At 46.9% G+C, this 22665-nt stretch overlaps 2 protein-coding genes across 5 annotated transcripts in view; one reads left to right on the top strand and one right to left on the bottom strand.

Moving 5' to 3' along the window:
- MEN1 (menin 1) overlaps positions 1 to 14694 on the bottom strand; it is a 30853-nt gene extending 16159 nt beyond the window's left edge. The window contains exons 1-5 of one of the 3 annotated variants that reach the window (XM_066582590.1): positions 14213 to 14325; positions 12500 to 12599; positions 9339 to 9395; positions 6080 to 6839; positions 246 to 454 (exon numbers count right to left, since the gene is read on the bottom strand). In XM_066582590.1, coding sequence (XP_066438687.1) covers positions 246 to 454; positions 6080 to 6824 — 954 coding nt within the window. In that variant the 5' untranslated portion in view covers positions 6825 to 6839; positions 9339 to 9395; positions 12500 to 12599; positions 14213 to 14325. The other 2 variants (XM_066582591.1, XM_066582589.1) reach the window with 2 other exon arrangements.
- A 78-nt stretch (positions 14695 to 14772) lies between these two features.
- The window catches only part of LOC136581918 (calcium-responsive transcription factor-like), a 45452-nt gene continuing 37559 nt past the window's right edge, over positions 14773 to 22665 (top strand). For both annotated transcript variants that reach the window (XM_066582588.1, XM_066582587.1), the window contains exons 1-2: positions 14773 to 14963; positions 21971 to 22062. In XM_066582588.1, coding sequence (XP_066438685.1) covers positions 21979 to 22062 — 84 coding nt within the window. In that variant the 5' untranslated portion in view covers positions 14773 to 14963; positions 21971 to 21978. The remainder of the gene's footprint in view (positions 14964 to 21970; positions 22063 to 22665) is intronic.

Raw genomic sequence — 22665 nt, 5'->3', positions numbered from 1 at the left:
CCAGCCACGCTTGGCTGCTTCTGTCCTCCACGCCAAGATAGGAATACCCCTTTAATACATATTTGAACATAGAACATGAAAAAGTGTATCAAGGCACAAATTACTGTATTTGAGAGGATTGCACTAATTTTTGAGCAATAAAACATTCCATACATAAAATAAAAACAGGCAAGTAAACTCCCAAGGCTGATAGCTACGTGACTCCAAGAATATATCCAACTGTGATGTACTAAACACAAGCCCACCTTTTCTGTTACACCAGAGCTCACAGATTGCCCTCTTCTGTCCTCATTGCCCTTGCCATGCCAGGTGACTTCAGCTGTCTCTTCACCATCCTTTCCAAACACGACCCAAGCGTGGTCCTCAGAGAGAGCTAGATGTACATCAGAGAGACCAAGGACTTGACAGGCAGCCACGACTGCAAACGCCACGCCTGGGGAGTCAAGCTTCGTACCTACAACAGGCAGAGAAGGACACCAACGTATTTGTGTCGGTGGAATTTAAACAGAAATGTCACCTTCAGTGAATATTTAGTTGGATGTATTGTAAATTTGGGCTGCTTATTGTAGAACCACCACCAAACTGCAGAATTGGTCTTTCTACACATCTATACTCCCACCTTCACAGACATCATGCTCAGAAAAACTTTATGTATCTTTCTCTAGTCCAAAAAAGAAACCAACACAGAAACAAAACACCTCCTTTAGGGCATATTAATTAGACATATGGTGGCTTTACACGGGACAGCGGTCGCCTGGATAGTTTATTTTCCATAGAGTGATTTCTGTTCACTTGGTCAACTTTGCGATCGCTAAAATGATTGTTGGGATCATTTACACAAGAATATTGTTCATTGACTACCGAGGGGCATGAGGTTCTTTGGTCGGCGTGTATTTGAAGTTTCAACCCCTCCTCCAGTCCATGCTCATTGGCTGCATATAAATACATGCGAGTGAACACTCACTGCTGCAGTCCCCTGTTGGATCCACTGCACAATCAGTGCTGCAGCAAGGGTATCTCCAAAGACCAGAGCAGCGAGTGTTCAGTTGTAGATCATTCACACGTATTTGCGTTTTTGGGAACCAATGAGTATTAAAGGGGAAAATGAGAAGGCAAAATGTAAAAAAAAAAAAAAAGCAGGAGCCAATCAGTGTTCAGTGGGAGATGCATGCCGAACAAGCACAGATCTCCCTACAAAGCAAGGCGTTGTAAGACAATTATTACCCGCTTACACCAGACGATAAATCAATCAGCAACTACTTAAGGTGTGTTTAGACTGAACAATTAAACTGGGCAATTTGAAAATTTTTTTTTTTTCATGGTGCCTGGAATTTTACCTTATTCTGGGTATTTTTGTGCCGCCTATTCCAAAACTACCATCCCCGTCATTCTAGGAGTTCTAGTTTTTTTTTTGGATATTCCTGATGTCATTATCTATTTTTTTTATATTTGCCTTATCTTCCCGCCAGCATTCGCTTCCTGTTAGTACATATGATATTTATCGCCACAGCTGCACATCAAACTTGGTTTAATGGAACAATGTGTAAGGACGTTGAAGAGAAATGGGGCGCGGGTTCGGCTACAAATGTAGAAAATTTCCTGCGATGAGTATGGAGAAGCTAAAAGCAAGTAAATTGGATGGACCACAAATCCGGGAGCTCATGAAAGACCAGCGTTTCCAAGACTCAGTGGACAACTTTAAGGCGCATGTGTGGTCATTGTTGTGTATGGTTGTAAAGCATTTCCTTGGGAACTATAAGGCCATAAACTCTGGTGAACTTATGGAGAATATGCTCACTTCTGGCTTTGAACTCTTGGTTGTAACATGAGCATCAAATTGCAGGACCTGCAGTCACTGTGGATGGATTTCCAGATCGTCTTGGTGATGTAAGTGATGAACAGGGTGACCAGGAAATAAGGACCATGGAAGAACAGTACTGCGGATAATGGGATACGCATAGAATGACAGAATACTGTCAAAATAGCCAGTGTGAATGTCTGGGAATATCTCATCACAGGAAATCACTAAAATGTTGTTTCATCGACTTGTCTCAATGAAGACACTTTTGTTTTAGTCGTGTTCTAGTCTTCTTGGGATTTATCTTACCTTTAGCTTTGATTGGCAGTCATTACGTATATAATACAATATGTGTACATTTATATGGACATATGTCATATCTTGATAAGCAGACCCAATGGAGAAAAAACTAATGTAATTTTCAGAATCTATGACCCCCAAATAGTTCTAACGTCTCACCAAAAATGGTGTCTCCCAGTGTAATCGTTCAAAGAACAACAACAAAAGAAACCGGCTAGATTGTTTGAATTTGAACAATAATTGCTCAGTGGAAACACAGCCAACGATCGAATAATGTAGAATTCATTTAATGAAAATCATCGTTGTCTCGTTTGCTAATTGTTGAGTTTAAATGCGATCGCTCTTATTCACTTATACAGTGAATGTGAACGATTTCGCAAGCGAACGATTTATCAGCCTGACTAAACAGGCTACACGAGCGAACGGTCATAGTGGGCTCGTGCGAACGGTAAATCAATAGGTGTAAAATCACCCTTACATTCATTCTATCAAGCAACTATTTGAACAGTGGTTGCCCTGTGTAACGCCACCCATAAGTAGTAGAAGGAACAGGACTGGGATGTAAATACACAAGAGGATGCCTACAAGTGTATCCAATGGAGCTAATCAATCCATTTACAATGTAATCCTTTACAAGCTGAAATTCCACTTATTGTCCTTGTGTCCGGTCCAAAATAAAACATACTTAGTTGCCATGCGGTCGTAAAACTCAGATCAGTTCATGTCTGTTAGGTGGTAGAATGTGCTCATCGCTGTCCTGACCTTCTACGGAGTCGTAACCACACATACAATTCCCCAAAGAAGCCACATGCATACTCTTGATAACATAACTACTGCTATACTGTGGTTACACAGTATTAACCCATTAAGGACCAGCCAGGTAAATATACGGCGCTTGCTCCTGGGCTTAAAGCACCGCTGATAGTAAAATTATGGCGCCGCTTTAAGCCTCCTGCTCTGCAATCAATCAGAGACAGGAACAGGTTTTCAGCTGTTAGTGAGAGCTGATAACCCAGAGGAGAAGCAGGATGGGGTTTTTAACCTTTCCTGCCTTTCCTTCCCCAAGTACACAGTGCTTAATGAGCACTGTGTACTAGAAAGTGAAAGCAGAACTATAACTTTCACTAAGGGAGCCGGGGGAGGGGGGGGGGGGGGGGGGGGGTCATGTGACCGGCAGGGTTCCCTGCTACAGCAGAGCTGGAGGGTCATACTAGACCCTGGCCAGCTCTGCCAGTGACTAAGGTCACTACAGGGGTTGTTTTCCCCTGTAACTGGGGCTCCTATGGATGCAGCTCCTATGGACGCCTCAGCTACAGTGGGAAAGTGTCAAATAACAAAAAAAAAAAATGTCCCCCAGAGGTCTTATATGACATCATGGGGGACATAGATAGTAAAAAACATAATTACATACATCAGTAAAACAAAGTTACAGAATAAAACAATAAATACATCAGAAAGAAAATAACACAAAGCGGATGCCAACAAAAACCGCCGTTGTATGCGCCCTGTAAACCAAAGCCATACATACTATATATCAAAACGTCCGGAATAGAGATGAGCGAACGTACTCGGTAAGGGCGATTTCGCAATCGAGCACCGCGATTTTCGAGTACTTCACTACTCGGGTGAAAAGTACTCGGGTGCGCTGTGGGGCGGGGGGTTGCAGAGGGGAGTGGGGGGTAGCAGTGGGGAACAGGGGGGAGCCCTCTCTCTCTCCCTCTCCCCCCCACTCCCCTCTGCAACCCCCCGCTCACCCACAGCGCCCCCGAGTACTTTTCACCCGAGTAGTGAAGTACTCGAAAATCACGGTGCTGGATTGCGAAATTGCCCTTACCGAGTACGTTAGCTCATCTCTAGTCCGGAACAAACAGAGAAACCCTTTCTCATAATTTATTTTAGCATAAACATGCAAAATGTAAAATAATTACCATAAATGTTTAAAAAAAAAAAAAAAAAATCTTTTTACCCCCAATATAACTTTAAAAAAAAATAAAAAAACGCCCTAATTGTGGTAGCTAAAGGAAACAAAAATAGGGCAGTAAAACTGCCACATGGATAAAATCCAAAAAGTGTCTGGTCCTTAAAGGGGTTGTCCCGCGCCGAAACGTTTTTTTTTTGCTTTTTTTTCAACCCCCCCCCCCGTTCGGCGCGAGACAACCCCGATGCAGGGGTTAAAAAAGATCACCGGACAGCGCTTACCTGAATCCCCGCGCTCCGGTGACTTCTTACTTACCCGGTGAAGATGGCCGCCGGCATCTTCTCCCTCCGTGGACCTCAGGGCTTCTGTGCGGTCCATTGCCGATTCCAGCCTCCTGATTGGCTGGAATCGGCACGTGACGGGGCGGAGCTACACGGAGCCCCATTGAGAAGATAAGAAGACCCGGACTGCGCAAGCGCGTCTAATTTGGCCATTAGACGGCGAAAATTAGACGGCTCCATGGAAACGAGGACGCCAGCAACGGAGCAGGTAAGTGAAAAACTTTTTATAACTTCTGTATGGCTCATAATTAATGCACAATGTACATTACAAAGTGCATTAATATGGCCATACAGAAGTGTATAGACCCACTTGCTGCCGCGGGACAACCCCTTTAAGGTACAAAACAGCCTTTTCCTTAACCCCTTTCCGCCCCAGGACATACCGGTACGTCCTGGGAGCCTGGTACTTCCCGCAACAGGACGTACTGGTACGTCCTGGGGATAGCGCAAGATCACATATGATCCCGCGCTATCCCGCAACGGGAGCCGGCTGTCAGTCACAGCCGGCGTCCTGCTGCAACAGCGGGGGGGGGGCGTCATCGGAGATGCCCCCCCCCCCCCCCGCTGTTAACCCCTTCCCTGCCGCGATCTAAGTAGATCGCGGCAGGGAAAGAGTTCACAGAAGGACCGCACTCCCTCTGTGTCTCCGGCCGGCACTCGCGATGTCATCGCGAGAGCCCGGCCTGTCACCATGGCAACAGGATGCCAGGCACTGGCGTCCTGTATTGCCTATGATCGCTGTATGAGCGATAAGGCATGGCAGAGCAGTAGCTCTGCCATGCCTTATCACAACGATTATAGGCACAGTGTTGTAAGTCCCTCAGAGGGACTCAAATAGTGTAAAAAAAAAAGAAAAGAAAAATGTAAAAAAAAAAAACAAAACACTTTTTTTATGCTTTTTCTAATATTAGCATAAAAAAGGGAAAAAAAATAAATTAAAACCCCACATATTGGGTATTGACGCTTCCGTAACGACGTGTGCAAAAAGTTGAACATGCTTTTTATTTTGTACGGCAAAAAGCGTAACACAAAATGCTAAAAAACAGAGGCAAAATGCTAATTTTTAGCATTTTGCCTCCCAAAAAAATGCAATAAAAGTGATCAAAAAAGCCATACATTCCCCAAAATGGAACCAACAAAAACTACAGCTCGTCTCGCAAAAAATAAGCCCTTATAGAGCTCTGTACATAGAAAAATAAAAAGGTTACAGGACTTTGAATGCAGCTATAGAGAGAAAAAAAAAAGATTTCCAAAAAAAAGGGTTTTTATTGCAAAAAAGTGTAAAAACCTAAAAAAAAATATAAGCATTTTGGTATCGTTGTAACCGTACCGACCCGCAGAAAAGATTTTGTGTGTCATTTATGCTGTATGATTAACGCTGTAAAAAAAAAAAAAATCTATGGCAGAATTGATGCGTTTTCTCTCCCTTTTATCATAAAAAAAATAATAAAAGTTTTATGATATAGCCTATGTACCCAAAAGTGGCACCGATAAAAACTACAGCTCGCCACGCAAAAAACAAGCCCTTACACGGCCTCGTCGACGGGAAAATAAAAAAGTTATGGCTTTTGAAAAATGGAGATGGAAAAATACCAAAAATCGCTTGGTCCTCAACGCCAAAATAGGCCATGTCCTTAAGGGGTTAATGTAATAATGTGTAACCCCAGTTTCCGCAAAAACGTATTAGGCATTGAAATGCACATGTGAACACTTTATTCTCACCTGTAACAAAGCTAAAGAGTGACTGAATATGCGCTCTGTCTTTGAAGTATGATCGACTTAGGCCATTCCAGATGACATCAGATACCCTATGAATTAACTCCCGACCTGAAGCACCATTCTCACGAGGATAGCAGGACAAATCCACCGCCCCTCTGGTCTGGGCCGTGAAGCGTGCATACAAAGCCTGGATAACTGTCAAGTCTAGTGTAGGAAAATATGGAGCTCCTTGTTGGGTGGGCTCTGGCTTCCCACCATCTGCTTTTCCTGAGCCTGCCTTTGATGCGTCTTCTGTGCTACTGCCCTCTTCACTTGATCCTTCCTTGTCTTTCTTAACGTCAGAGCCTTCTTTTACGGATTTGTTAACTTCTTTCTTTGTCGACTTTCCAGTCTCTTTTTCTTTCACTGCTTGTGTCCCAGAAACCCCCTTCCGTCCCAGTTCATTCCTAGCTGCTCTCTTTCCACGGTCAGGCTTAACACTACGGGTCCCCTGGTTCGATGATTCCCCACGTTTTGATTTTGTTCCTTCTCCAACCGTTTTTGACAATAGATCAGAGTCCCCTGGTTTGTTGGTCACATTTGTGGGAACAACGCGATTAACTGCCAAAAAGTGCTCAACATAGCCCAGTGTAAGCGATAGCAGAGCAAGATCAGGCTCCGAACGAGATATCTCCCACTGGAACAGATTGATAAGCGACTCCAAAGAGCAAAGAGGGAAAAATGATTTTTGAGCAGGCAGAAGACCCATACTATTGGCCTCAGGCTGTGTGTATAAATGAGGGAAGCAGAAGAAAAAAAGAGGGGCGGGGAAGAAAAAAAATTAGATTTTTAAAAATTATTATAATCGCATCAGTAAAAAAATGTGAATCAATACAATTCAATATGTGAAAGAAAAGCAGTAGGAAAGTTTCTAAAATCCAAAATGAGGTTTATTACACCATAGTACAATACCAACACAGTCAAAAGGCCCTTTAAGGCCTTAGTCACACGGGCGTAAATACGCGCGTAAAAACCCACGGACGTAAATACGCGCGTATATACGCGCGTAAAAACGCACCTACTAAAGATAGAACATATTGGTGGCAATGGACATGGTCACGCGTTTTTTTTTTACGTGCATATATACGCCCGTGTGACTAAGGCCTTACACACAACGATTATCGCTCAAAATTTGTCCAAACGGACGAATGGGCAATAATCGTTACATGTAAACGCAGGCATCGTATTTTTTATCTGAACAGTGGATTTTAGTTTACTTAAAATCCATCTTTCAGCCGCTGAAAGACTGAGGAAATACCTTCCATTTGAATGCATTTCGCTCATCTTTCAATAGATTGCAGGACGTTCTCCCTGTAGCATGTTTACACTAGCTGCTAGAATAATGAAATGTGTTTGCACAGCTGGGCGTGTGTTTAAACACACACTGGGCTCTGTAAACAACTCAAGGGAGGCCCTTTTACATGCAAATGAAAATGATAAAGTGTTAATGGGCATTAACACTTTATGCAAATAGATCGCTAAATCTTTGCTTTGTTTGAAAGATTATCTTTGCTTGTAAAAGGACCTTATTCAAGCTGAAAGGACAATACATTGTAGTATGGTTGATTTAAGGTCCATTTACACCAGCCAATTATCGCTAGGAAAAGAAAAAAAAATAATCGCTAATCGGCGATCGTTTTTGCAATAATCGGTGTGTGTAAATGTGCGCCCATCATCCGCTTTTTGGGCACTGCTGGCTGATTGTTAAATTCAGTCCAACATAAAAATTGTCCCTCACTTATCAGTGGTTCTCCACGGGGAGTGCTGATAGCCTTGTTTCCCCTTGGAGAACAAAAGGATCTGAGCGCAGATAAGAGCCCTCGGGCTATTAACTGCATTAAGGTAAGGCTTCATTTTCACACCTAATTGGTACTTAAGTAGCTGAGTAGCTACTTAAATACAATTATTTTTTATGCAAAACGATCGCTCAAAGCTGTCACTCAAACTGTCGTTTGAGCGATCTTTGAGCGATCAATGGGCCGTGTAAACCAGCTTTGAGGCCACTTTCACGCTGTGCAGATTTGGTCAGTATCATGCATCTCTTATTTTTAAACGGTAACTAAACTTTCAAAAACACTTGTGACATGGCACCGTGACAGATCTATCGGGGCATAAATCTATAGGAGATAAAAAGTATCTCCACGCTCTTAAATCTACTGGATTAGTGGTTTTTTAAAAAAAAATATGTGATTAAAAATCATACAGAGTGACATACAGGAATATACAGGTTATGTAGCGCGTTTCTGCACTCTCTGGCGCCTTTTTGATGCTTGACAGAGGTGTCAGAGTGCAGAAATGTGTAGTATAACCTGTATATTCCTGTATGTCATGCCGTATGATTTTTAATCACATACTAAAAAAACCACAACACTAATCTAGTGGATCCAAGAGTGCGGAGATACTTTTTACCATAGAGTTATGCCTATTGTTGCCACCCACTCCATGTAAGTGGTCTGGGGTTTTTTTCTTACGCTGTTTCAAAACTCTGGATTATTGCGGAATTCTGCTGTTTCATACTAAACGGTCCGGGTGCGAGCAGGTAGGTTTCTCTTCCTGGGAACCCCCGCTGGGCGCCAGGTGGGTCCAATTTTCTCCCGATAAGGAGTCTTATTTTACTATACAAATACGTTGTTCCTTAGGCACGGTCCCGCTCATTATATGATCCATCGGGGGGGGTAGGTTCTGAGGCCGGCATCCATCACTAAAACAAACAGGTAGAAGACCTCAGCTGTTTCTGTCCCTGGTGGGAGCACTAAGCAGGCTCCACAGAAGGTCTATACACCGCTCACTGATAACAGCCCAACAAGTACAGCGATCAGTTGAGCACTTCGGCCAGTTTGTTTTAGAGATTGTATCACTACGATATATCAAAGGTTTTTTTTTAATGTTTATTACACTTTAATCAACCAGTAACAAAGATGGCCGCACCATGTTCTCCGACTACCTGATGCACACTGTGTATTAGTAGAAGTCACTACACCTGCTTTAATTGGCCAGTGTTGCCCCCGTGAGCAGCATGTAGTGTCTTAGACTACCAATGCATGCTAATATACAGTGTGCATCACGTAGTCCAAGAAGTGGGTCAGCCATCTTGGTTTCTCCAAGACAGCAGGGTCGCTTTAGGCTTCATGTCTACAATAGTACTGTGCCTGTGGCAGCACAACAGCTGAAGGTCAGCAATATTCCCAGGGTGTCTGGCAGGACATTTTCCTAGATTTACTACCTTAGTGGAGGGCACTTCTATCTTCACTCTATTCTTGTTCTTCACAGCGGAACGTCTCTGGATTAAACATATTATTGTTATTTTTACAAGGTTATCATTTATTAGTACATTTCAGTTTAATGGGGGTTTCCCATCTTTAAAGCAACAGAAATGAATTATAAAAGTACACGAGTTAAAGTTGTCTCCACTGTTTGCAGGTTAAAGAGACTCTGTACCCATCTTTTTACACCCCTCTTTGAGAGCATTAGGTGTGATGGTCACTGTGTGGATCTGTGCAGTAGTTTTGGAGAAGCTTGCATTTTATCAGTAGCAGCACAGAGGACTAGTTAAAGTAGTCCTGGATATTTATGAGCTGCAGCAAGTCCCGCCCCCCAAGCCACTGATTGACAGCTGCGTATTACTGTGCATAGATAGCTGCTAATCATTGGCTAGAGGGCAGAGGGTGGGTGTGGCCAACATGCAGTTCATGAATATGCAGGACTAGTTCCCTGTCTGGGAAAATGTACATTTAATTAGCAGCAACCAAACTACTGCACAGAACTACAGAGCAGACTTATCACTGTAACCAGTATGACAGGCGCTACGTTATGGTGCTCTCCGGGAGTGCTGCAAAAACATGGCGACAGTCTCTTTAATAGAGAACGGGGTTAAAGAGGGAGGGGGGGGTTCCAGTTCCTAAAAGTTAGGAGATACCTAGCTGATCAGTGGGGGTCTGACCACTGAGATCCCCGCTGATCATGGGAATGGGGCCCCGGTTGGACCATGTGGAGGGCACGTGTCAGACAGGCGCACTACACTCCATTCATTTCAATGAGCGCGCTGAAGATTCCTGAGTCAAGCACCCCCACGATCAGCTAGTTATCCCCTACACTGTGGAAAGTGGATAACTTGTAGGTCCTGGAAAATCCCCTTAGGCTGGTTTCACACAGCCAAGAATCTCGCACAAGTTTGGTGCATTGCGAGATGGAGAAAAATTGTGCAAATATGAATCCCATACTTTTGAATGGAGTCATATACATGAGTGATGTTTTCGCTCAACGCATCATGGTGAAGGGAAAAAAATAAATAGATTTAAGAGAAAAAAAAATGCTGCATGTTTTAACTTTTCGCATTCCAAGGAATGCATTGCCTTCAATGGGTCAGTAAAACACATTTCACGCCATGTGATGTACACGCAAAGAATGGGAAAGAATTGCCCATCCTCTAACACGCCTGCAAGCCGCACTGCAGCATCCGCTTAAAGACGCCACGTTAGGCTGATAGCATGCTTGCCAGGGTGTAGGGAGCCTTAAACAGGCTTAGAAATTCTGCAGAGAAGCAGCTGGGAGCAACTGAGGTGGCGGTGGGTCCTACTACAGAGAGAAGAGGGAGAGGCTTCTGCTGCAGCTGGGCAGAGGAGAAGACAGCGGATTTTCTGGAACACAAACATCATTTCTTTCTGCATTTCAGTTGTACTTGCAATATGAGAGAAAACAGGAACAAAGTAAAGGCGGAGGCTCAATGCAAGCACCCCGAGAGAAACAGCCCCAGAGGTTGGCAACCTGTGCTCAATATGCCATATGCAACACAAGGAAAACAGGGCATCATCCTGGTCAAAGCCTTCGGTCAGCAATTCTCACTTCCAGTCTTCGAATCCCCCAAGAGGGATTCCAAGCCGTTCCTGAGGTGCTGACAATAATGACATCATGTGTAACACTACGGAAAGAGGACCTGCTAGGAGTATTCGAGAACAGCACTTTAGGTTAAGTGTACATGGAACGAATTGCCTACCGCACGTGTTACATTCCATCCGCTCATGTTATATTTTATAGTGGATATCCGCAACATAGAGCCCATTGTGCTCTACGGTCGCGGATATACCCACAGCTCATATGGAACTACATTGTGTACGGGCTGCGGGTACCAGTGTCATCGCTAAGCGACAGCATGTAAAATATAAACAAATGATCAAAAAATATTGTACTGCGCATGACCGCCTGTGTGAGTAGGCAGTTATGCTCAGTACATTATGCGGCCGTACGCAGGGTCACAGCCGGGCTCACTGCTGGGATCTGCTGCGGGCCTCCGCAAGCGGATTCCACATGCGGCCGTGTGAGCCCGGCGTTATTCAGATCGCTACCTGGGAACGCTTGCCTTCCTGCAGTTCCAGGAGCACCTTGTTGAGTGTCTTCTGTGCGAGACCGCCGCACCCTAGCAAGCTTACGGGGACTCACAGAGCGCCACTTTTTACACCCCATCCCTACGGTCAAGAAATACTTGCCAAAAAAGTGTCGTGTTTGCAGCAAGCATTGGAGGAGGATGGAAACCCGGTTTTATTGCCTCAGGAGCCCATCACAAGCAGCCTCTGTAATTATTCATGTTTTCAGACATACCACACAGTTTACATTATTACTTTTACCTAAGATTTAAGGAATGCCAAAAAAAGATGGGGGGGGGGGGATTCTTTTTAGAGAGTCCATTTTTTTTCTGCACAAGTGAGCAATGGGGCCTGGAATTTATTCAGTTGTGCCCTGAAATCCAACAGGTGCTCCTTCCATTATAGGCCTAGCCATGTGTCCTGTAAGAAGATTATGGCCACAATGGGTATGGTTCTGAACACGGGACAAACGGGGGGATCCATTTTGGGGTTAAAGTCTTCATTCAAAATGACACAATTGCAACAAAAAAATGAAAATCGTAATTTTTTCCCTTTTGCTTTGCTTAGATCTATTCAAAAACTGTAGGGCTCTAATATGCAGTACACCCCTAGATGAATTTATTAAGGGGTCTAGTTTTCAAAATGGGGTCAAATGTGCAATGGGGCCTAAATCACCTCCAAGAAAAATGTCTGTTGTGAAATCCACCAGCTGCTTCTTTCAGTTTGGGCCCCGTGGTGCATACAGACAGAAGATTATGGCCATAACGGATATGTTTCTGAACACAATACAAAGGGTAACTATTTTGGGGTGCAAATCCTCATTTTCATGTGCACTATAAAAAAAAAAGACTTTTAAATAACATATTTACGAAAATATTAAATTTTATTTTTTCTCCTATAAATTGCATTAACTCCTGAAATAAAACCACAGGGTCAAAACATTTATGACACCCCTCAGTGCATATATTAAGGGGTGTGTTTTTTTAAATAGGGTCATTTGTGGGGATATCTATCATTCTGATACCCATGAGCCTTTCCGTTTTCCCCTCACAGATGAAAAATCTCAGCATGCTCCGTTTTCCTGTGGTTCCACGCGGATGGTTTCCATTGAAGTCAATGAGTTGCTGTGGATTTAAAAGGAGTTTTTCAGGATGATTCTGACCCAAGACAGTTCCTGCTCCTGGCTCTTCCAGGCGTCCCCCCCCCCCCCCCCCCCCCTGCGCAGAGAGCCGACGTATATCGTCTCGGCGTGAAAACCGAGCCAATATACGTTCGTGGGAATGCAGCCCACGGGTTACCAACAGTACTGTGCGAGCGTTTGTTTTTTTGCGGGGAGACTTGTAATTATTAATGGTACCATTTGTTGAGCCATACGACTTTTTGATCACTTTCTTTTGTAAGACGAAATAGGCAAAATTTCGAACGCATTTTTTGTATTCCTTTTTTCTGTGGTTCATTACCAACGCAGCGGTACCAGATTTGTGGTGGTTATTTTATTTTACATAGTAAAGGAAAAACGTAGGCTTTTGAGGTTTTTATTTATTTAATACTTTAACTTTTCATTTTTGAATACACTGCTAAAGCTCAGTATAGGAGTGTATTATATTGCCTATGAAGCTCAACCAGGGGCTAAACCTGCAGATCTGCAGGCCATATTCAAGCCTCTGGGTGGCATAGCAACCCATTAGGACCCCCCACAATCCTATTATGGGGGTGTGATGGGTGACAGAAAGAGCCCCATCCCTCTGTCAGCTCTTTACATGCTGTGGTCTGTGACATGTAAAAAGTTAACAGCGGGGGAGGGGGGGGGGGGGGGGGAGGAATCAGCGGTTTCTCCGATCCCCACTGTTTGAGCAAGTGCCAGGCTGTCATCCAACAGCAGAGTATCTGCTCCCCCTTGCATAGGAGACCCTTGGCAGGTTCCTGATACAGCGCAGTAAAAAGGCGCAGGCATCAGAATAAGGCCCCTTAACGTCCACACTAAAAAGGCATATGGCTGGTCATTAAGGGGTTAAAGGGAACCTGTCACCACTTATAAACACCATGAACTGAGTTATGGCGGGTCCCAAGGAGCGCAGATGTACTTCTTACACTCACCGGCTTCCCGTTTCCATACTGTTGGCATGCTGACCGTGCATAAGACTCATCTCTGCGCACACTTCCGTAGAGAACAATGAAAGAGCGCAATCCACTGAACTGTGCGTTTGTCGACATCTGTGGGTGAGAGCACTGGAATGGGGAGCCAGGTGAGTATAAGGGAAGGGGGAGGGGGGGTTCACACAGGGCGGATTTGCAGCGGAAATTCCGGATGGAATTTTCGCGCGGCACATCCGCCTGCGGCCGCTAATCTCAGGTTTTCTCAGAAATCTCGTCCACACGGGACGGCCAATCCGCCCGAAACCGCGGCTGCAGCGCGGCTTTGCCGACCGCAGCATGTCCAATCTTTTTTCTTTCCGTTGCGGCCGCGCTCTCCTCTATGGGAGCGCCAGCCGCAGCAGAAGAGCAAGCGGCCGGGCCGCTTCAAAGCCGCCGCGTGTAAGCGCACCTTCCGTGTCTGGTGCTTAGCGGAGGGAGCAGGTGTCCTCTAAGTTTGGCGCTGCAGTCCGGTATTTGGGCAGCGTGTGGCTGAGAACGGTTATAACCTCACCCGCTTGGCCGCAGATTATAAATCCCACGGAGCTGCCAAACAACAAAAATAGATTATATATATAATCAATACAAACGGGTCATGACTCACATCCACGCGGCGCTCTTCGGTTACCTCACGCGGTACAATGACTGCTGGCTTCTTGGCTTCCCTTGCCGGTTTGGATTTGCCGGTCCGTTGGCTCTCGTTGGCGGCCTTCTGCGGACTCTTGCTTCGAGGCCGGTCTGACAGATTGATCAGCTTGTACTTGCTGATCAAGCGCGACACTGTGCTCTGGTTACAGTGGAACTGCCTAGCGATCTCATACTGCGACTTGCCACTCCTGGCGGCTTCCACAACTGACTGGCGCACGTCTTCTGTTATTCTGTTACTACTTTTCAGCATTGTTATAGGCTGGAAGGTTCTGTTAGTAACAGCTCTAACCAGAAGCCCTCGCTATTACTTACAGCCCACATTCAGGAGCCCGACCTGCTGGCTAATGACACCGGGCGGCAGGCAACACACGCGTCCTGCCTGAGGAACAGCCCCGCTCGCATTACTCACCTTCTACACAATAAAGAGACAACTTCCGGTCTATGCGGTCCATTTGCCGGAAGCACTCGCGTTCTACCGCCAACTGCAGAGCGAATAGGGTGGATAGAATGGATGGCTCCTTCGCGCTGTCACGTGGCTTTGCCGTCACGTGACCGCTTTTCAAGCTTCTTCCGGAGGGTGCAGGAGCGGTGTGTCTTGTGAACGGCTGTGTAGGGCATGTGCGGCAAGACGTGCTGCTAACCAGTGAGCCCGACTGGCGGCGGGACGAGCTCTGCATGGTCGCTACTAACGTTGGGTGGTGTTTGAGGTGCGTATACAGAGGGCTGCTGGGCATTTATTTTCAAGCTAATTACCCGCTCCCCCATATAAACAGTCATATAACGGGCATTTTCAGTGCTTGTTTTTGTAAATCTTGTGCAAAGCATGCCTGTAAAAGGGAGGTTTGTAATTCTCCCACACTGCATGCAAATTGCAAGCAGTGAGTCCGGGAGCATATTAGCATCTTCTGCTTAGCTTAACCCCTTAGTGACCAAGCCTGTTTGCGCCTTAATGACCAGGACAAATTTTGCAAATCTGACATGTCACTTTAACATGGAAAAACACCAGAAAGGTTTTGCATATCCAAGCGATTCTGACATTGTTTTTTCGCCACATGTTGTACTTCATTTAGGTGGAAAAAAAAAACGATAGAATTTGTGTTTATTAAAAGCGTCAAAATTGGGAACATTTTGAAAAAATCGTCATTTTTTTCACATTTCCAACTGCAATATCTTAAATATGTGCAAACATAATATAGAAAGTTTTGCTAAGATTTATATTTCCCCTACTACTTGCGGTTTTATTGCCCCATGGAGCCATTGAAAAACGCACCTCTTCAGGGAAGCATACCAAATCTCCTGACATAGTCCCTCGCCCCTCCCTATGGTGCTCCACCCTGTTTGCCTTCTAATAAATGATCTGTACATGAAATTTCCTATTGCCTGTGTTCCCCAACCCCTGCACCTCCTGTACCACCCTCAACCCATTTGTGTCTAACCCAATGTATCTCACATTGTAATTGTTGTATTGTTTTGCATTTATCCATGCCTGAAAGCGCTGCGGAATAAGTTGGCGCTATACAAATAAAGATTATTATATTATATATTATTATATGTTATCCGTCAGCCCCCATACTCTTCTGCTTTATTCAAAGGAAGTACAATACATATATACTGAATATGACACACCAATTACATGCATGCCCCCCCCAACATCATACCGACTCATGACTGGCCTAGTATGTAATGATGCTAATCATTAACATATGTTTACACCCCAGGTGTATGTTGCTATGTGCACATGTAATTCCTATATACCCTAGTAGCATAGACTTTATTAAAGGGGTTGTCCCGCGCCGAAACGGGTTTTTTTTTGTTTTTTTTAACCCCCCCGCCCCGTTCGGCGCGAGACAACCCCAATGCAGGGGTTAAAAAAACTGGCTGGAATCGGCACGTGACGGGGCGGAGCTACACGGAGCCGGCATTCTGCACGAGCGGCCCCATTGAAGACAGCAGAAGACCCGGACTGCGCAAGCGCGGCTAATTTGGCTATTAGAGGCCGAAAATTAGTCGGCACCATGGAGACGAGGACGCCAGCAACGGAGCAGGTAAGTATAAAACTTTTGATAACTTCTGTATGGCTCATAATTAATGCACAATGTACATTACAAAGTGCATTAAAGGAGATGTCTCGAGGAAGCAGTGATTTTTTTTTTTTTGCCCAATCCCCCTAATTAAACATACATTACTAATTACCCCTGTAAATGACTTTCCTAGCTGGTTTGTACTTACCGTTCCAGCGTTTCAGCAACTTATAAAAGTTTCCCCAAGATGGCCGCCGGCTCTTTCCCCGTCGCTCGCTGCAGCCCGACGTGCGCGCTCCCGAGACGCTGCCAGCTGTGTCTCCATGGCAACCGGACGCCGCGCAGCCGCCGACCAGACGCCGCGCAGCCGCCGACCAGACGCCGCGCAGCCGCCGACCAGACGCCGCGCAGCCGCCGACCAGACGCCGCGCAGCCGCCGACCAGACGCCCCGCAGCCGCCGACCAGTCACCCACCGCCAGGCAGCAGGTAACCGGCGCTAGCCCCCGGCTCCCCAGCGCTACGCTCCCGGCTCCCCAGCGCTAGACCCTCAGCCCAGGTGAAGGCCCCGGAGCCCAGCGCTGGGCTCCGGGGCCTTCACCTGTCAGTGAACATCACCCCCGACCCATCACTTACCCCCCTGGCCCAGCGCTAGTTCCCCCCGGCCTAGCGACAGCCCCCCCATCGCGACAGCCCCCCCATCGCAGCGGCAGCCCCCCCCCCGGCGCATCACAGCGACGACAGCCCCCCCCCCCCCCCCGGCGCAGCGGCAGCCCCCCCCCCCCCGGCCCATCACTTACCTGGACGGCAGGACAGCTGGACGGCAGGACAGCTGGGCGGCTTCTCCGGACGGCAGCTCCAGTTTCTGCACCTTCCTCTAACAGAGGAAGGTACAGAATGGCCGCTCCAGCGCGCTCCCGAGCAGTGACAGCTCATCTGCGCATGCGCAGAAGAGCTGTAGCGGGGAGCACACTGAAGCGGCTCGTGCTGAAAGGAGAAGACCGGACTGCGCAAGCGCGTCTAAAAAAGCAAGCTGCCAGCGAATTTAGACGGAACCATGGAGACGAGGACGCTAGCAACGGAGCAGGTAAGTGAATAACTTCTGTATGGCTCATATTTAATGCACGATGTATATTACAAAGTGCATTAATATGGCCATACGGAAGTGTATACCCCCACTTGGTTTCGCGAGACCACCCCTTTAATATGGCCATACAGAAGTGTATAGACCCACTTGCTGCCGCGGGACAACCCCTTTAATATTCCAATCTGCACCACAGGAACTTCTCATAGATAAGAAGTTCCTGCCCTTGATAGGTAGCTCTGGGAACCCTATGTGGAAGGTTTAGCTTCAACTTCTACTTGTACATACTAGGGTAGAATATTGAGCTCGTTAACCATTTAACTGCTAGCTATTTCATATGAAGGGGGATATAGGTGTGTGTGTGTATGTATGTGTGTGTGTATATATATATATATATATATATATATATATATATATATATATATATATATATATATATATATAAATTTGCCTAGGCTGATTTAAGAAACACATTTATATTATTACTACAACAACTTTCAGTGTGTTCATGGGGAGAAAAGGACAGCTTTTTGTGATGTTTTGAGGTGCAGGTGACATGTTCAGGCAAGTGATTGATTGAATGTAGGGGGTAAAGGAGAGACCAGAGTCGAATATGACCCCCAAGGCAGCGGGTGTGCTGTCTGAGAGTTATGGTGGCGCCACACACTGAGATGTTAGGATGAGGTCGGTTAGGGGAGGGTGGAAACGCCAGTAGGTCAGTTTTTGAGAGGTTCAATTTTAGGTAGAGGAAGGACATAGAGTTAGAGACAGCAGACAGACAGTTGGTGATGTTTTGGAGGAAAGGTGCAGAGATGTCACGGGAAGAGGTGTATAGCTTGGTGTTGTCAGCGTAGAGATGGTGTTGGAGGCCAAATCTCCTGATGGCTTGTCCAATAGGGGCTGTGTAGATGGAGAAAAGGAGTGGCCGAAGACCAAGCCCTGGGGGACTCGAACAGCAAGGGGAAGAGGGGGGTAGGTAGATCCGGTATTATTGTATCTTGACGCCACCAGAAGCTAGGCATTTGACAGGAGGAATGCCCCTCTCACACCCCTAGCTCCCGATTGGGTCAAGCCTTGAAGGTCCTAGCAGCGTGTGCATTGCCTTTTGCTGACCGTTGTGGCTTAGGCCCCCTGTCCACGGGTGTGATTCCGCCGGCGGTAAATCGCTGTCGAATCACACTGTCTAAAGCTTTCCATAGCGTTGCTATGGAAAGCGCCGGCCACCTGTCCACGAGCGAAGAATCATTGCGATTCTCCGCTCGCGGCCGGCAGTTTGCGGCATGCTGCGAATTGCCTCGATTTTCCGCGGTCAGCCTATCAGTCAAATAGGCTGACAGCAGAGATCCGTCTGCCGTCTCCTGCTCCCGGGGCGGCAGAGATCCGCCACGGGATACCGCATCACCTGTGAACAGGCAGCCTTAGGGTGAGGATTCGTTTTCCACTTAGCTTTACATTATGAGCAGTTAAGAAAGTAAGACTACGAAGAACAGTAACGGTCACCGTAAGGCAGCACGGGCGGCAAAAAGCAATGCACGCGCTGCAGCATGGACTTTCACAGCTCGGTCCCGACGCGCTTCTCAGGGATGCGTCCCTCCTGATCGCCTGATGAGCCGTCCGTCCCGGGCACAGCCTGTGTGTTGCGTGCCAGCTGCCTGATGAATCTACAGCGGCGGCTGTCAGACCAGATGCGTCCCAGCCGACCGCCGGATCATCCCTCTGTCCCACCCACAGGCTGTATGTTGCGTCCCGGCTGCCTGCTCACTCCACAGCAGCGACTGTCAGACCGGAGTGTCCCGCGGCTGTGTCCCATTCCTGCTGTTGTGCTGCAGACAGCTGCAGCTGCCTGTCACACTGTCTCCCCTCGCCGCTGTGGCCTCCGCGCTGCCAGGCAATATCTCAAACTAACATCGGGGGGTGGGGAGCTGCCACTGGGGAAGAGCCTTGCACCTGGGGCTGCGTGCCTGCAGTCCCAGGGCGATGTATGCTTCTCACATTAAGCTCTTGGATTTTCTCTTTGCTTAGTGGGCTGCTAGGACCTGCAGACTAGGCTGCTGTGCAGCCAATCAGGTACAGGGGGCATCACCCTCCTTTGTCAATCTTGGCTCCACCAGGACTTCCTGGTGGCATCAAGATACAATAATACTGGTATAGCCAGCAAAGGAGATGCTGAAGGAGCAGTCAGATAGCTAGGAGGAGAACCAGGAGAGAGCAGTGTCCTTTAGGGCAATGGAGTAAGGCATACTGAGGAGGAGTTTGTGGTCAGCAGTGTCAAACACTGCGGAAAGGTCGAGGAGGATCAATAGAGTGTAGTCTCCCCTCGATTTGGCTGTCAGGAGGTCGTTTGACACCTTTGTAAGGACGGTTTCTGTTGAGTGTTGGGGGTAGAAGTCGGACTGTAGGGGGGTCGAGAAGAGGGTTTTCTGATAGATGGCTTATAAGGCGGGAGTAAACCAGGAGTTCTAGTAGTTTGGAGATGGGTCGGTAGTTGGCAGCATCAGTCGAGTCCAGAGTCGTTTTTTTTAGCAGTGGGGATATGATGGCATGTCTAAAAGAGGAGGTAAAAATGCCAGAGTTCAGCGAGAGGTTGAAAATGGTGGCGAGATGGGAGATAAACACCGGGGAGAGGGACCAGAGGAGGTGTGAGGGCAGAGGGTCGCTAGCGCAGGTGATGGGACGAGCAGAGGAAAGCATGAAAAGCAATCTGGAGACTTTTTCCTCTGTCGTTGGGCTGAGTACAAACAGTGTCAGGGGCTGTTACTGACAAGACTAGGGTCAGGGCTAGTCTGAGATTGGGAGGTTATTTCCTGACGGATGTCGTTGATTTTCTTTTTGAAGTAAGCAACCAGCTCTTCAGCACTGAGATCTGTCACGGGGAGCTGTGGTTTAGGGCTAAGAAGAGGGTGATGGGTATCAAAGAGCCATTTAAGGTTGTGAGATAGTGAGGAGACGAGAGAAGTGAAGTAGACTTGTTTGGCATGGTGGAGGGCGAGGTTGTAGGTTCTGACGTGTAAGAGATGGGTAACGTGCCCTAAATAACGTGTAAGAGGTGGGTAACATGCCCTAAATAACGTGTAAGAGATGGGTAACGCGCCCTAAATAACGTGTAAGAGATGGGTAACGCGCCCTAAATAACGTGTAAGAGATGGGTAACGTGCCCTAAATAACGTGTAAGAGATGGGTAACGCGCCCTAAATAACGTGTAAGAGATGGGTAACGCGCCCTAAATAACGTGTAAGAGGTGGGTAATGCGCCCTAAATAACGTGTTAAGGGATGGGTAACGCGCCCTGAATAACGTGTTAAGGGATGGGTAACGCGCCCTGAATAACGTGTTAAGGGATGGGTAACGCGCCCTGAATAACGTGTTAAGGGATGGGTAACGCGCCCTGAATAACGTGTTAAGGGATGGGTAACGCGCCCTGAATAACGTGTTAAGGGATGGGTAACGCGCCCTGAGTAACGCGTTAAGGGGTGGGTAACGCGCCCTGAGTAACGCGTTAAGGGGTGGGTAACGCGCCCTGAGTAACGCGTTAAGGGGTGGGTAACGCGCCCTGAGTAACGCGTTAAGGGGTGGGTAACGCGCCCTGAGTAACGCGTTAAGGGGTGGGTAACGCGCCCTGAGTAACGCGTTAAGGGGTGGGTAAGGCGCCCTGAGTAACGCGTTAAGGGGTGGGTAAGGCGCCCTGAGTAACGCGTTAAGGGGTGGGTAAGGCGCCCTGAGTAACGCGTTAAGGGGTGGGTAAGGCGCCCTGAGTAACGCGTTAAGGGGTGGGTAAGGCGCCCTGAGTAACGCGTTAAGGGGTGGGTAAGGCGCCCTGAGTAACGCGTTAAGGGGTGGGTAAGGCGCCCTGAGTAACGCGTTAAGGGGTGGGTAAGGCGCCCTGAGTAACGCGTTAAGGGGTGGGTAAGGCGCCCTGAGTAACGCGTTAAGGGGTGGGTAAGGCGCCCTGAGTAACGCGTTAAGGGGTGGGTAAGGCGCCCTGAGTAACGCGTTAAGGGGTGGGTAAGGCGCCCTGAGTAACGCGTTAAGGGGTGGGTAAGGCGCCCTGAGTAACGCGTTAAGGGGTGGGTAAGGCGCCCTGAGTAACGCGTTAAGGGGTGGGTAAGGCGCCCTGAGTAACGCGTTAAGGGGTGGGTAAGGCGCCCTGAGTAACGCGTTAAGGGGTGGGTAAGGCGCCCTGAGTAACGCGTTAAGGGGTGGGTAAGGCGCCCTGAGTAACGCGTTAAGGGGTGGGTAAGGCGCCCTGAGTAACGCGTTAAGGGGTGGGTAAGGCGCCCTGAGTAACGCGTTAAGGGGTGGGTAAGGCGCCCTGAGTAACGCGTTAAGGGGTGGGTAAGGCGCCCTGAGTAACGCGTTACGGGGTGGGTAACGCGTTACGGGGTGGGTAACGCGTTACGGGGTAACGCGTTACGGGGTGGGTAACGCGCCCTGAGTAACGCGTTACGGGGTGGGTAACGCGTTACGGGGTGGGTAACGCGCCCTGAGTAACGTGTTACGGGGTGGGTAACGCGCCCTGAAGATGTTTGTTTAGATGTTGAATACTTTTGTGTCCAAACCATAGGAGCGTTTAGCCAAGAGCTCCTCACAAGGTGCCTTGTGCTTTGTTTTCCAGGAAGTTATATGATGGAAGAATTCACTGTCCAAAATTTTGATTTACTGTATGAAGAGATCATTTCTACTGTGACAGAAAACGCAGCTGATACGGTACAGTATAACTTACTAATACCAAAATGACTTATAAAAAAATATATAATTATTTTTTTTCTATTCTTTTCCTTTTTTTAACTTTGCAGAATAAATTGATGTATTATTCTTTCATTATAATATAATTTCTAGCAAAACCCCCAGTTTTTATCATGTAATGAAGAGGGATCTTTTAGGCATTATTTATCATGTGCCTAACTATGTTACTATGTACCTAGACATTATTATTCATTTATCAGCTTAAATTTTGCATTGAATGTCTTTTAATTATTTAATCATTTTTTTGTTTGCCTTTTTTTAGCGTTTCACGTTTTTTTCCCAATTGCTGTGTTTTGTCATATAAAAAAATTACCATTTGTGTAACCACTATGTTAATATCTCCCCATTTGTCAACATATTGCCCCATCATATGTATAACTCTGATCCAGGCTGTATAAGCGGCTGAGTGAGAACCAGAGGGGAAACCCCACAGTGGAGACCCACTAATGATAGCCAATGAAAATGACACTAAAGTATTGCCCGGTTGACTGAACTAATTATTCTTTTTTACAGTATTTTTTGGACACTTTCTCGGAGAACCTTGTTTACTCCTTATCAAGCGCT

This window comes from Eleutherodactylus coqui, chromosome 11, assembly GCF_035609145.1.
Source record: "Eleutherodactylus coqui strain aEleCoq1 chromosome 11, aEleCoq1.hap1, whole genome shotgun sequence".
In the NCBI taxonomy this organism is placed as follows: domain Eukaryota; kingdom Metazoa; phylum Chordata; class Amphibia; order Anura; family Eleutherodactylidae; genus Eleutherodactylus; species Eleutherodactylus coqui.
The sequence above is the reverse complement of the archived record's forward strand: the minus strand, read 5'-3'. Positions and strand labels throughout refer to the sequence as shown.